The sequence below is a fragment of the Nannochloropsis gaditana genome (genome assembly GCF_000240725.1).
Source record: "Nannochloropsis gaditana CCMP526 unplaced genomic scaffold scaffold803, whole genome shotgun sequence".
Classification (NCBI taxonomy): Eukaryota; class Eustigmatophyceae; order Eustigmatales; family Monodopsidaceae; genus Microchloropsis; species Microchloropsis gaditana.
In genome coordinates, this window is record NW_005803150.1 from 1 (window position 1) to 12,587 (window position 12,587).

Here is a 12,587-nt window from a genome sequence, read left to right on the forward strand (position 1 = left end):
TAACATAAATACGCACGCAAAGTCACCGGTATACAAACCTTGTCATCTATCACCTTCTTCTTCTGGAAACCTTCTGGTTCCTCGCCGACCTGGCCCTCGCCTTCCGGACCGAGGTGGAAGCCGGGGTCGACTCTGAGGCAGAGACGGAGACCCTGGTGCTCTTGACGGACCCCCACGCCATCGCCGTGCAGTATCTGACGCGTGATTTTTGGCTGGACTTGTGCTTCTCCTTCCCTTGGCTGGCTATCTCCGCTTTGTTGCTCGCGCCCAAACAGAAGAAGCGGAACCTGCTCCGGCGGGCGATAGGTCACGTTGGCCGGGGGGTGGGCGGATTGTTGGGCAGGGTGAAAAGGGGAGTGGGGGAAAAGATCCCGCGCATGCTGCGTCCCGGGAATGTGAAACGGTTTTTGGAGTGGACGAAGGTGCTGGACGTGAAGAAAGTGGACGGGGTGAAGCACGTGGTGAAATACCGCAGTGGCTACAGGGGTTTGCGTCTTTTTATTCGGGCGTTGCGGTGGCTCTGTCGGTTTCCCGTCGTCTCTTTCCTGTGGAGGGTGTATAGGAAGCTGGAGGCACATTTGGTGGTGGCCCTCCCCGATGGGGAGGGGGGGGAGGAGGAAAGGAAAACGCCGGGAAAGGTGTGGCGGGCCCGGCACACGAGAAGCAGAGGCACGCATGCGTCGACTCGCCAAGAAGATTATGAAGTTAAATTTAGGGAAAAGGCGAACAGGAAGTTTCACACCGGTGAAGTGGATAGAGAGGCTATCGGTGGTCATGAGCATGTGAAGGAGAAGTGGCCAGAAACAACGTGGTTCGAGTAACGTTTGGATGAATGAAGGTGGGAAGTCACTGACGGTATGACCAAAGACGAGCTTTTACCGATCAAAGTCGTCGTCCCATGGGAAACTCTACGGCAATATCATCCCTGTCGCTCCATCACTGAATCGGCCTTGACGGTGTGAGAACTACATGCGAGTACAGGACGCGAAGTCCGCAGAAAAAGGAACAAAGCTGCGACACAAAGTAAGAATGAAAAATGTTGGCCTACAGAGTACTTGAAAAACATCGATTAGTATTTATTTTTATGGAAAAAAACTTCGATATTTCGAGCTATCGAATGGCATGCGGGAGGTAACTTGACATCTCTGCTCTGACGCTCTTTCCCCAGAGTCTTCCAAGTGAATGTTCTATTTCCGCGACCACGAGACTTACTCCAACGCCCCTTTTCCCGGACAGGATTTCGAACGAGAGTCGCACATGCAGTTTTTGACACGCCGCGTAGTCGTGGGACTCCTTTTGTGGGATTTTTTGGACAGAAGCGGTGCTTTTTGGCTGCCGTCCCGGCTCCCTCCCCGGGTCGCAGTCAGTAATGTGGTCCGCTTGGAGGCCACAAAAAGTAAGGGAGAGCTGTCTTGGCAAGAGTCCTTGGAGCTACTCATGTCGCCGACCACTGGCATGGCTCAGCGTCAGGTGCTTTTTCAGGTTCGTGATTTGCACGGAATAGAGCTTCTTGTGGCGGTCATGCTTGCCATCCTCCGCCCGCTGCTCTTCCCGGTATTCAGCCGCCTTCTGGATTCACTATTTTGTTTACAGTAATATTGCCGAGACAAAATAAACATGCGAATGTATGGGTCAACGCTTCGATCATTGTACTCACTGAAGGACCCACCTTACCACCCTGATTTTTCGTAGGACGTGGTCTCCCGGGCCCCCGAGATCCGCAAAGACGTGGAGGAGGCCATCCGCGAAGGCTCTGTGGATGGTTTGCTGACCGATGGCATCAAAGCTGTGGTACGTCAGTGAACGCCTGCTTGCAACGCACTTGCGCCCATTTCTCTGCTGTTTTTGAAGCTTGTCATGATTGAACCCTTCACCTTCCTTCGCGTCTCCCCTACCATCTCTACAAGCGCCGGCAACTGACAGAGGACATTATTCCTCAGCTGGCCTCTGAACCAGAGCAAGCTGCCAAGATACTCCTGGAAGAAATGCCTAAACTCGCACAGCGCTCTTACGAGAACTTGCCGAAGAACCCGAAAGAGGTGCCTACCCGTTTCTCCCCCTTTTTTCTCTCTTCAGCCTCCCTTTCTGTTATTCTTTACCGAACAACCCAAACCCTTCTTCTTTTTGACTATCTCTGGAAAGGGATTCTGGCTGCGTGTCTAATGTTCCGTCGGGATCCACGCGTCCATTGCCTTGGTCTGTGCTCATCGACCGCGACACTTCCGGTCCCCCGATTCACCTCTCAATCTTCCTTCATCCCCTCCTCATTTCCCCCCTTCACCTTCCACGAACTTCACGATACCCTCTTGTCTCCAGTTGGCGGAGACTCTGCGAGAGGTTTCGACTGCCTTGCCCTCGGAGGCCCGCACTGTTTTCCTACGGACGCCCGAAGGCTTGGAGACCCCCTCCTTCCAGGTCCTTCACGAGGGCCACGGTTACGAGATACGCGAGTATGACCCGTACACAGGTGCGTGGATGCTTGCTCTTTTTTCTTCCACTGCCAGCGGATACGCCTGCAGTGTTCCCTATTTGGTCGGCATGAGCCCGAGTCAAATGGCTAGCCCCCTGCTTGTCTCTCCATCAGGCTCCTGATCCGGGTCGGCATTCCGTTTTCTTTGACATTTTGGTTGACCTTTTTTGTCTCTCACAGTCGCCTACACAGAAATGGGCAGCAGTGACGCCAAGGCCGGGTCCACGAGTGCCGGGCCGGTGCTGGGCAGTCCCACCATGACAGGGGGCGCCTTCAACACGCTTGCCGGCTACATTTTTGGCGCGAACGAGGCCAAGACGAACATGGCGATGACCACGCCTGTCGAGATACGGAAGGATGCCCAGCATCGCGGGGCCGGGGAAGCTTACAGCATGCGTTTCATCATGGCTTCTCCCTACACCACCGAGACGGCCCCGCGGCCTATGGACAGCAAGGTCCGTTTGACCACCACCGCCCGCGAACGGCTGGCGGCAAGGGAGTTCGCAGGCTTTGCCACAGAGGGCGAGGTACAGCGGCAGTTGATCTCGTTGCTGTCCCTGTTGGATAGGGACGGGGTGACCGTTGTGGACCCTGCGTCTTACCGCATCTTCCAGTACAACCCCCCGTACACCCTGCCATGGTTGAGGCGGAACGAGATTCTAGTCGAGGTGAGGGGTGGACCCTCGGTTGGGACGGTGAAGGTGGAAGAGCCAGTGCTTGTGGAGACGACATTGGTCAATGAGGAGGATGAAGGCGGGGAAGACGACCTGAGCCCGTCAGACTACTAGGGGTGGGAGCCGGTTTTCTCTCGGCTGGGTCTTTGTCTCGGAGAATAGCTTCATTCATGTGGGAGGCGACAAGACGAAGAATTCGGGACTGCTTTGTATGTTAGTGTTTCATTGGTATATCATGGGGTGTAAGGGGTCGAGAGGAGGAATGCTGGCGACCTCATGAACTTTGTTGATTTTTTTAGAATTGTGTCATCGAAAAATATACAATGTCGAAGTAAAGTTTATACACTCTGGGTACTCTTCTTCTTTGCCATCCAGTAGGTGTGGGATAGGAGTGCGTGGTAATTCTCTGAGACAGTTTTCCTACAATGTTTCGGGTCCACATAGTACAAGTTGTTACTCGTGACACCTCATTTCGCTTTTGTTTCTCCACTAATGGACTACATTTTTCAAAGCAGCAGCGTCCGCGTTTCTCGATTAAGAATCTCCCGTCCGCTTTGAGTTTGTTTATTTTAAGGATTAGAAGGATAAAAGCGGAGCTGCAAAGGTGAAACATGCCTGAGAGGACTAGAAGACATACGGAGCTGAAGTGCGGGGAGGTTAAACCCGATGATCCCATTCCTTGCATTTGTCAAGGCTCACCGCATTCATAGTTCTAAAAAGAAAATATTTCCGAATAATGTTAACACAAAAATAATTAAATACTGTTCTATGTACTCCGTTCATTTGTTGATGGAATCAAAAGGCCAGAAAAAAAGGGGGGGGGACTCCAAGCTGCCGCAGACGCTCGCCTCGTCTCTCGTTCGCGGAATGCCGGTCGTGGAACCGCTGTGAAGATACCGTGCCTTGGGGATCAATTCACACATTGACGAGGGCGCCTCACGCCGTGGCGTACTTATCCGGGCCAAAATGTTATTTCCAAGGGGTGACGGATGGCATGCTCGACTCGTGTGATGGCTGATGCATCAACCCTTTCAATGCTCCTTCCTACTTCCTCTTATCCACTGGTAGTCTGTCATGAGATGTGGTGAACCGCGTCTGTGATAATAGTGTTCTCATTTAACCTAACAACCAACACAATACAAAACTTGATTACATACCCAGTGCATCGAATTTTGGGTGCCTTCACCGACAAGCTTGCACTTTCTCGAGGGACGACAACAACAAACCACCTACAGCATTACCGGGCAATAGCAGCACACCATGAGCAACGGTGGCGAGATCAGTAAGAAAGCCTTCCCTTTGGCTAGCGCAGACTTAACGGTCTCAATACTTGACCTGGTGCAGCAAGCAAACAATTACAAGCAGCTGAAAAAGGGAGCGAACGAGGGTGAGGATTGAAGAGGGTTGAAGGCCGGAGAGAGAAATGAGAGTACTGATTACAGTATTCGGACGGGAGTAGTGATTATGTTTCTGTGAATATACAGAACACGCGTTTTGGCGTGGTTGGTGCCCAAAATGATGATGACACGAAATCCTTCGTGTACATCTAATTATCGATCGATCTACCAGACTGTGGTCAGGGAGTTGAGTTCAGTGATGGCATCCGATGCTGACATTTTGTCCCTTCTAACACTCCCACTTATATTTCCTTCCAGCCACGAAAGCTCTGAATCGAGGCATTGCCGAGCTCATCATCATGGCTGCTGACGCGGAGCCTTTGGAGATTCTGTTGCACTTACCTTTGCTGTGTGAGGATAAGGTAAGGACCCCAAAATCTCCTGCTCGATTGTTACAGGTATTTTGACATTCTTTGCATCTCCTATATTTACGTGTAGAATGTACCATACGTCTTCGTCCCCGCCAAAATCGCCCTTGGCCGCGCCTGCGGCGTCACCCGTCCAGTCATTTCTTGCGCCATTCTCTCCAATGAGGCCTCTCAGTTGAAGGACCAAATTAATTCCTTAAAGGATCGGATCGAGGCCCTGTTGATCTAGAATGGTGCATGAGCTGAATGAGAAGGAGAAGAGGCATGTGGGTCCCAGAAGGTGTTGGCTCCCGACGGAAAGGGGGCGTGGTTTGTCAATATACGAGAGCGCGCATCATCCTTGCGGGTGCGACATGGAGACGACTAAAAGCGAAAATACTTGTATGAGTCGATCCTGACTCTGTGCCGCGGAGGGCCGAGAATCTGCAAGGAAGGAAAGAAAAAGTTCGCCCCGGCATGCCCTCGCATATGCGGAAGCTTCGAGGAGCGGGGATAACATAAATACGCACGCAAAGTCACCGGTATACAAACCTTGTCATTTTTTAGGGTTGCTTTCTGCTGATATGATTGTCACTTTCTCCTTTCTTGTGTCTTCATGACAAGCCTGCTTTCCCCATCTCCCCCTCCTGACTGTGCTCTCTCACTAAACCCTCCGTCTGCCCGCGTCCAGCTTCTGGGTATATTACCGTACACGTGACCCAATTATTTTTTCCATCGCCTCTATCACTCTCTCCCGTAAGCCCTCCTCTGTACCTTCCACCTTCCCTTTCTTTGTCGCTCCATCACGCGTGCCTCCACCCTCCTCTCCTGCCTTCCCCGCTGATTCCTCGTCCACCACGCAGGGACGAGGTCGGCGGCGATAGGATCGTCGGTAGGGTTGCAAATCCTCTGAGGCTTTAACCGTCTTCGACTTCTTGAAGCGCTTTCGTGGCGCCATTTCTTTTCGTTTCCTTCCACGCTTGAGGGACATGTTGCTTTTCCCCCGCTCTATCCTTAGAGGAAGCCACGCAGACAAAGAAAGTCCAAGCTTGAAAGACAAGACAACCTCATAAAATGTGGCGGGCTTGCGGGTGCCAGCCAATAATGGAGAGAGATGCTTGTACCTATTTGTACAGACAAAAGGAACAAAGGAATGGTTTGAGAGGCCGAAATGAGGGATCCAATATTTTCGGAACTTGCTTGGTACATGCTCATGAGCGTGCACAAGACAGAGAAAAGATCACATGGGACCAAGGACACGAAATTTGTTCTCTTCAAGGGCGAAGTTACGATAACAACAACGGTTTGACGAATTGGACTTGGGAAAAAATGGCACCTACCTAAAATTTTCGAAAAAAGTTGACACTTGACTTGGAGAGAGTCCGGAGGCCTGGGATAGACTGAGAATCGTGGGGGAGGAGGCTGGGGGGAAGGATATAGTCACGGGGGGCGGTCCTGATCCAGGTGGAGGGAACGCGGACGAGGAGGTGTAGATTGATGGGATATGATCAAGCATCCAGTTGTGTAGAGGGCGCAGAGCAGAGGCGGAATGCTTCCGAGGTACGGCACCAGAATTTGTGCTCGACATGCTTGTAGAGGGGCACGGAGGGCAGGATGAGTTTAGAGTGTTATAGACACCTTTCCAATTCTGTCTGGGCTTGGTAGTGATTTCATTGTGCCTCGCCTGACTGATGTAGCATGTGATAGGGTTGTTAGCAAGAAGAAGGCCACAAGTACTGCTTGTGACGTGCTTGCCGGAACAAGTGCTTGAGTGTGTTGTCGAGGGGGAGGATGTAGTTGCGCCCGTTAAGGGCGGCCTTGATGCTAAAGGTGAAATGTAGGATGCTGTGTATTCGTGCATTGAATCCAGTAGTCCGCTGTGTGTCTTGGGTGACGTTGACACTGACCGCCACCTTTTCCCTTCAGAGACAACATATTCGATGCTTTCGTCAGTGGCTTTCCAAAAGGTTGCTTCTTCCTCCTTCAATGCCTGTGCCACCGAGACAGCATCTTGGAGGGCGATCAAAGAATACTGCAAAAAAATGCTAGTATTGGAGATGTCTTGCTGCTGCCTGTTATCGTCATCGAGGCTGCAATTCTCATGTTTGTGATTGACATTTTCTTCTACATCCATACCCGAAAGTACTTTTGTGCAAGCTCTTCTTTCTCTCACTGCTTTTCTTCCATAGACGGACCAGGCTAGTTGACGATACTGAATATAAGCATCGATTACATTCTTTACTTTTGAATTTTTTCGCAGCATTGCTGCGTCACCATCAAAGACGAAGTTGGACGTCGGATTGAACAGTGAAGGCGGAGGCTGAGTAGGGGACGGTAGAAGAGAACAAGAAGAGAAAAAGTGGAGAGGTGGAAAAATTTCCAAGCTAGAACTTCCCTCAAGTTTTGACATGGACCTTGATACGCGCCTATCCAGTGGATTTGGATAAAAAAATGACCTTCATAGAGTAAGGAGTTGGAGTGATGAGGATCGAGGAGGTTGCTTCCACGGCTTGGCGAGACCGGCGATGACAAACAACGTCTTCAACACCATCCCTGGAATACAAAAATACCATACGGGACGATCGGTTTTTGGACGACCAGACGATGCGTACAGTCGAGTTTAAGAAGAAGGGGGCCGTGAACAACGGGAAAACAGACGGGGGCGTGGAGGTAGGAGGTGTCAGTCACCCAGAAAAAGGGAAATGCCTGACACCTTCATACATTTTCAGAAAATCCAGCAATGCTCTGTCGAGGAACTCGCTCTCACTACTTTCCCTTATATTGGAATCATACGTAAGTTTCAGTTACTTTCGGGACGCACCGGAAAAATTGCGTGCAATGACACCTCGTTTCTGCCGTCCTTGCACACCAAAATTAGCCCTGACCTCTCAAAAAAAATGAATTACTCTTACCCGAGCACTTCTCGCCTGTCGAACGCCCCACTTTTCCACTTCGGCCTCATCAAATACGCACAGCGTTATTGCAATTAATTGAGTTCTTCTTCTATGTCTTGCCAACCATCTCATTTGTTGAAGGTGCGTTCTAGCGCATTGTACGCTCGGAGCCGGACTGCATTGATGCGGATAAAGCCTTGTGCGTCCATAGGGACGTAATCGAAAGCTGCTCCGCCGCCCTCAATTTCCATGCTGGCCAGGTCTGCCGAGTACAGAGAGTACGGGCTTTCTCGCCCCAGCACAGTAACGTTTCCCTTGTACAGCGACAGCTCCACCCCCCCAGCGACGCGCCTTTGGGTGAAATCAATGCTCGCCTTGGTCAGCTCCATTTCCGGCGCAAACCAAAAGCCGTTGTAGCACAGACGAGAAAATTCCAGCTGGTGCCCTTCCTTCAAACGCAAGACCTCCCGGTCCACACAAAGACCCTCAAGGTCCATATGGGCCACCCGCAAAATCTGGCCCCCGGGGGTCTCGTACACGCCACGGCTCTTAATCCCCACAAAGCGGTTCTCCACGATATCGATGCGCCCTACCCCATGCTTTCCCGCCAGCTCATTCAAGTACAGGAACAATTCCAGCGGCTCCGTCTTCACGGTTCCGTCGTCGTGGTTCGTCACCTTGACAGGCACGCCCTCTTCGAAGTCGATCCGAACCTTCTCGGCCTGCCCCGCGGAGAAGAGAAATGGGATGAACATGGAGAAGAAAGTGTCACTCGCCAGAACGCTTATGCTTTTCAAAGAAACAGGAGAGAGGAGGCAGGTGGGAAGGAAGTGAGGGGCCCGGGGAGGGGCCAAGCTCACCTTGTCAGGCGCGTCCTCCGGGTCCACAGTCATCTTGAACATCTCCTTGAGGGGAGGGACCATCGGATCCTCCAGCATGCCGCTCTCGTAGGAGGTATGGTAGAGGTTCTCATCCACCGAATAGGAGGCCTTTTTGGTGGCCTCCACCTTAAGTGCATGCATGGTAAGGCGAAGGAGTCAGTTTCAGGCTCCGTCGGAGGCTCGCACTCAGGAAGAAGTCAAGACATACACAGATATTTGGCCCCTTTGAATGCCCTTCACAATCTTTCCCAGCACACCTGAATATTGTGGGCCGCCGCGTAGTCAAGGAGGTCCTGGCGTCCTTTGAATCGCTCGATAAACTCCGTCTCGCGCCACGGGGCCAGCGTCTGGATGGCTGCGTCCAAAGCTTGGGCACACAGCTCGAACCGCACCTGGTCGTTCCCTTTGCCAGTCGCCCCGTGGGATAGCCACTTGGCACCCTCCTTCTGCGCGATCTCCACCTGCCGCTTGGCAATGACGGGTCGGGCCAGGGAGGTGCCCAGAAGGTAGCGTCCTTCATATTGGGCGTTGGCCTAGGAGGGAAGGGAAAGGGGCCACGGGCGTGAAAATGTTGCTAGATTAAAGGTGCAGCGTACACCAATTCACCCTTTTGAAAGCGGACGAAAAATATATTGTAGTCTTTCACTTCTTGATTCGTCGCACAACATCAAGCTTTCGGTTGCCCCAACCTAGTGGACACAAGAGAGCGTAGGCATAAACCCTTACCTTCACCGCCCAGAATACATAGTCCTTCACAAACTCCTCTCGAAGATCCTCGATATACACCTGATCATCCCAAAGCATGAATTGAAATTTTGTGAGCTATTATTTGTTCTCCTTTGCCCCATCCGATAAGATACTCGCCACCACTCCTTCCCTTTCACTTATGTTTTTCATAAAATCCAGCCGATAATACCTTGGATGCCCCGCATTTTAAGGCCTTTTCACGAACTTTGTCGAAATCCTCTTTCAGCTGGCCTACGTTCGCGCAGTAGCAAATCACATCAAATCCCTGTAGTGATGAACCAGCGAGTAGGGTGGGGAGGCTAAGACTAGGGAAATAGGAGGCGAAATGTTGATTTTTCACAGCACTTCCCAACATTCAAGGGGCTCGCGTACCTTCTCAATGAGCCAAACGAGGATGACAGACGTGTCCAATCCACCACTGTAGGCAAGTACACATTTAGGCTTCCCTGCCATGCTGTGTGGATACTACGTCTCCTGTGGGGGTGGCAAAACGGAACTCCTAGTCTGAATTTAAAATCTATGCATTAACACCAAGACCTCCCTTCAAAAATCCAACGTAGAAAAATACCTCATAATGTTTCTGTCAGTTGCACACGAAAGCGTGGCTGGAAAACATCGTGCCCCAAAATGACCGCGCTAGAAGGTGCTAGCCCGGGCCGCTGGCGCCCTCTGGCCTTATCCGCTTCTTCCCCTCCAAAAATCGTGTCGGGACGTCGATCCTTCGCCATGCTTCACGTCCGTCTAAGCCGCCAGCGCGTCAAGCGCACGAAGTTGACTTCAATGACGGAGGCGTTTAAGAGAGAGGGAATGGGCTTGGTGTCCTCTTGTCCAGTTTGTTGACTGGCATGTGTTTGCAGACTTTTTGGCTAGTTTTGATTCCCTGCCTGGCTGTGGGCAACGCTGCGACGTCATGCCTCAAGGCGATTCACGGCCCACAGTCGTTGACTTACACTCTACCGTCCCATATCCCTTTGATTTCTCGTACACAGGTCATTGACTCGAAGGTCAACCCGAACAACATCAGCCCTGGCGGCCTTTAGTGTAGGCAGGTGCCTGTGGACGAAGGAGACATCCCCTCCTTCTTTCCGCCCGCCCTAGCGCACCGGAAGGATTGACTCTTTGAGCGGTGGTAGCGGAGGTCACAGCAAGCGACGGGCCACAATCATTGACACCACCTTTAACTGATCAAAGCTATTTCTAGCTATCTATATACCGTAACTCTGGATTCTTCGATAGCAAGACAGCCAGATCCTCTCAGGCGATCGTCACAGGCTAGCCAAAAACGAACCTTCAACACCACAATCTTGGCCGAACAGAGATAAAATTCGCAATTCTTCCCATTTTCCTTCAAGCAACACCTATATCGACACACAATGGCTCCTCCCCAGTCGGCACCGAAACACTTTTACTCCAGCGTGCCTCAAACCTCGGCCATGGCGGTGTTGGCAGGGAAGCCAACATTCCTCGCCTGGGGCAAGCTGCGTTTCCTGCTCATGGACGCCCCTCGCGACTGCAACCTCTCCCACTACATTCGAGAAGCCAAGCGTCATAACGTCATTGCCTTGGTGCGTGTGTGTGAGCCCACGTACGACACGGAAGAAGTGGAAGCCGCGGGCATCCAGGTGTTGGACATGGGCTACGACGACGGCAGCAGCCCGCCTCAGGACGTGATCGATCGCTGGCTGGCCCTGGTGGACGACGTTTTCAGCAAGCCGGCGCGGCTCACCCCCTCTCTCTCGCCAGCTGCTTCATATCCGGGTATTCAGTCAGGGAAATCGGGCGTGGCCCTCGCACGTTCCATGTCTTGGCGCGAGAACTCCCATCAAGGGGCGGCCGCAGCTTCCCCCCAGGAACTGGAGGAATCGGAAGAGCCAGCACCAACGATTGCCGTGCATTGCGTGGCAGGCCTTGGGCGAGCTCCTGTTTTGGTCGCCTTGGCTCTGATCGAGCATGGTTTCGGCGACGCTTCGGCAGTGGTGGAGTTCATTCGCTCGAAACGTCGAGGGGCCATCAACATGCGGCAGTTGAACTACCTGGAGCAGTACCAGAAAAGAGAGGCCGTGTCTTGCGGTGGCTGCAGCATTATGTAAGGGAGATGGTGCTGCGAGAGAGAGAAGGAGTAGTGGGGAGGGCAAAACAGATCATGCGTCGCCAGGCGGCCACAACGGACTGAATGGATCTGTTTACGGGTTTACATGCCATTGAAGCCTTTTGTTGCATGGTGGCTGGGAAAGATATTATATGCGTAAGATTTTGGTAAAGTGCAGAAGAAGAGCGCATGGGGGAGAAGGACCAGGCCCCTGGCCGCCCGGCATGGGGTAGTGAATGAGGAGGAGCTCGATGATGTCAAACGCCGAAGTCAAACAGTCCTTCGTCTGCCAGAGGCTCAAAGCTTGTAGAAAGCAGAAGAAGAAAAAGCTTGCAATCATTCTACAGGGCTTGTTCTATAATTTTGATTTCAAAGGCATATTCACAATCAAAACCATGCTCTCACAATTGAGGTGCTTTTCGTGATAGGAGCGCTTGTTCCGTCGCATTGATTATTCCCATCTCTCCTTATACAAGCAAATGCGTACATAGTAAACTCCTCCTGGTCTTCGACGGTGCGTGCCGTCTCCGAGGGAGACATTCGCCACGTTTCCCCCCGGCTTCCCTAGCACACGGAGCAGGCGATCCGTGCCCGCTTTAAGGCCGTGAGGACTCTTTAGCGACCCCACGCACCACGACGTGCGACCACCCGGCGTATCGGTCAACGACTTTCGAGTAAGACTCCGTGATGCTGAAGGTACACGGCGCCAGTCGCAGAGGCAGGAAAAGACGGCCCTTCTTCACTTGCCATCAATACGTCTGTGGACAAGGCGGGGAAGGGTACCCGGAGGTAGGCAATGTCACCTCTGTTTATACTTGATGAAGCGCGCTAGATTCAAAGCCGTTTCTTTCACGTGACCGACCGCATCGCGTCCATGCTTCCCCGCCTCCGTCTTGGCCTTGAGGCGGAATGCCGGCAACACTTTCGTCAGCATGGGCAACATCTTCAGCTCTTGGAACACGGCATCCAGCTCGTCCCTGCCAAATAGGTCCATGAGGGCGTTCAGGAGGCTGGCGGAAGCTAAGACATGCGTTTCTGTCCCTAGCGCCTCTTTCAACACCTTCCCCACGCGGGGCGCCGCCCCTACT

General features: G+C 52.3%; 6 protein-coding genes across 6 annotated transcripts; 3 read left to right on the top strand and 3 right to left on the bottom strand.

The window, feature by feature from the left end:
- Positions 1–38: 38 nt before the first annotated feature.
- On the bottom strand, positions 39–578 carry NGA_0448800 (uncharacterized protein; the record flags this gene model as incomplete). The annotated part of the gene is made up of 1 exon (XM_005853634.1): positions 39–578. A coding segment is annotated over one exon (540 nt), but the record flags the coding sequence as incomplete, so codon positions are not given.
- Positions 579–1,232: 654 nt separating this feature from the next.
- Positions 1,233–3,498, top strand: NGA_0448400 (soul heme-binding protein). The gene is made up of 5 exons (XM_005853630.1): positions 1,233–1,482; positions 1,693–1,791; positions 1,941–2,039; positions 2,317–2,467; positions 2,651–3,498. The coding sequence occupies exons 1-5, from the start codon at positions 1,258–1,260 to the stop codon at positions 3,256–3,258; spliced, it is 1,182 nt and encodes a 393-aa protein (XP_005853692.1). The 5' UTR covers positions 1,233–1,257; the 3' UTR covers positions 3,259–3,498.
- Positions 3,499–4,302: 804 nt separating this feature from the next.
- On the top strand, positions 4,303–5,439 carry SNU13 (U4/U6 small nuclear ribonucleoprotein SNU13). Its single transcript, XM_005853631.1, has 3 exons — positions 4,303–4,531; positions 4,800–4,903; positions 4,980–5,439. Exons 1-3 carry the CDS (start codon positions 4,405–4,407, stop codon positions 5,136–5,138), a joined length of 390 nt encoding a protein of 129 aa, XP_005853693.1. The 5' UTR covers positions 4,303–4,404; the 3' UTR covers positions 5,139–5,439.
- Positions 5,440–7,658: 2,219 nt separating this feature from the next.
- Positions 7,659–9,890, bottom strand: ARGG (argininosuccinate synthetase). Its single transcript, XM_005853633.1, has 6 exons — positions 9,783–9,890; positions 9,580–9,675; positions 9,390–9,449; positions 8,921–9,196; positions 8,643–8,789; positions 7,659–8,504 (listed from the first exon to the last, which is right to left on the bottom strand). The coding sequence occupies exons 1-6, from the start codon at positions 9,861–9,863 to the stop codon at positions 7,911–7,913; spliced, it is 1,254 nt and encodes a 417-aa protein (XP_005853695.1). The 5' UTR covers positions 9,864–9,890; the 3' UTR covers positions 7,659–7,910.
- An 893-nt stretch (positions 9,891–10,783) lies between these two features.
- Positions 10,784–11,500, top strand: NGA_0448600 (protein tyrosine phosphatase type iva protein 1; the record flags this gene model as incomplete). The annotated part of the gene is made up of 1 exon (XM_005853632.1): positions 10,784–11,500. The coding sequence occupies one exon, from the start codon at positions 10,784–10,786 to the stop codon at positions 11,498–11,500; it is 717 nt and encodes a 238-aa protein (XP_005853694.1).
- Positions 11,501–12,298: 798 nt separating this feature from the next.
- Positions 12,299–12,493, bottom strand: NGA_0448900 (armadillo repeat-containing protein; the record flags this gene model as incomplete). Its single annotated transcript, XM_005853635.1, has 1 exon — positions 12,299–12,493. The coding sequence occupies one exon, from the start codon at positions 12,491–12,493 to the stop codon at positions 12,299–12,301; it is 195 nt and encodes a 64-aa protein (XP_005853697.1).
- Between the last annotated feature and the right edge of the window lie 94 nt (positions 12,494–12,587).

Excerpts from the sequence above, each read along its gene's own strand:
- NGA_0448400 (XM_005853630.1), top strand. The coding sequence starts at position 1,258 with ATGCAGTTTTTGACACGCCGCGTAGTCGTGGGACTCCTTTTGTGGGAT. Across the intron at positions 1,483-1,692 it reads AGCGTCAGGTGCTTTTTCAG|GACGTGGTCTCCCGGGCCCC; the intron begins GTTCGTGATTTG and ends GATTTTTCGTAG. Across the intron at positions 2,040-2,316 it reads TGCCGAAGAACCCGAAAGAG|TTGGCGGAGACTCTGCGAGA; the intron begins GTGCCTACCCGT and ends TCTTGTCTCCAG.
- SNU13 (XM_005853631.1), top strand. The coding sequence starts at position 4,405 with ATGAGCAACGGTGGCGAGATCAGTAAGAAAGCCTTCCCTTTGGCTAGC. Across the intron at positions 4,532-4,799 it reads GAAAAAGGGAGCGAACGAGG|CCACGAAAGCTCTGAATCGA; the intron begins GTGAGGATTGAA and ends ATTTCCTTCCAG. Across the intron at positions 4,904-4,979 it reads CTTTGCTGTGTGAGGATAAG|AATGTACCATACGTCTTCGT; the intron begins GTAAGGACCCCA and ends ATTTACGTGTAG.
- ARGG (XM_005853633.1), bottom strand. The coding sequence starts at position 9,863 with ATGGCAGGGAAGCCTAAATGTGTACTTGCCTACAGTGGTGGATTGGAC. Across the intron at positions 9,676-9,782 it reads TCGTTTGGCTCATTGAGAAG|GGATTTGATGTGATTTGCTA; the intron begins GTACGCGAGCCC and ends TCATCACTACAG. Across the intron at positions 8,790-8,920 it reads CGGCGGCCCACAATATTCAG|GTGGAGGCCACCAAAAAGGC; the intron begins GTGTGCTGGGAA and ends CATGCACTTAAG.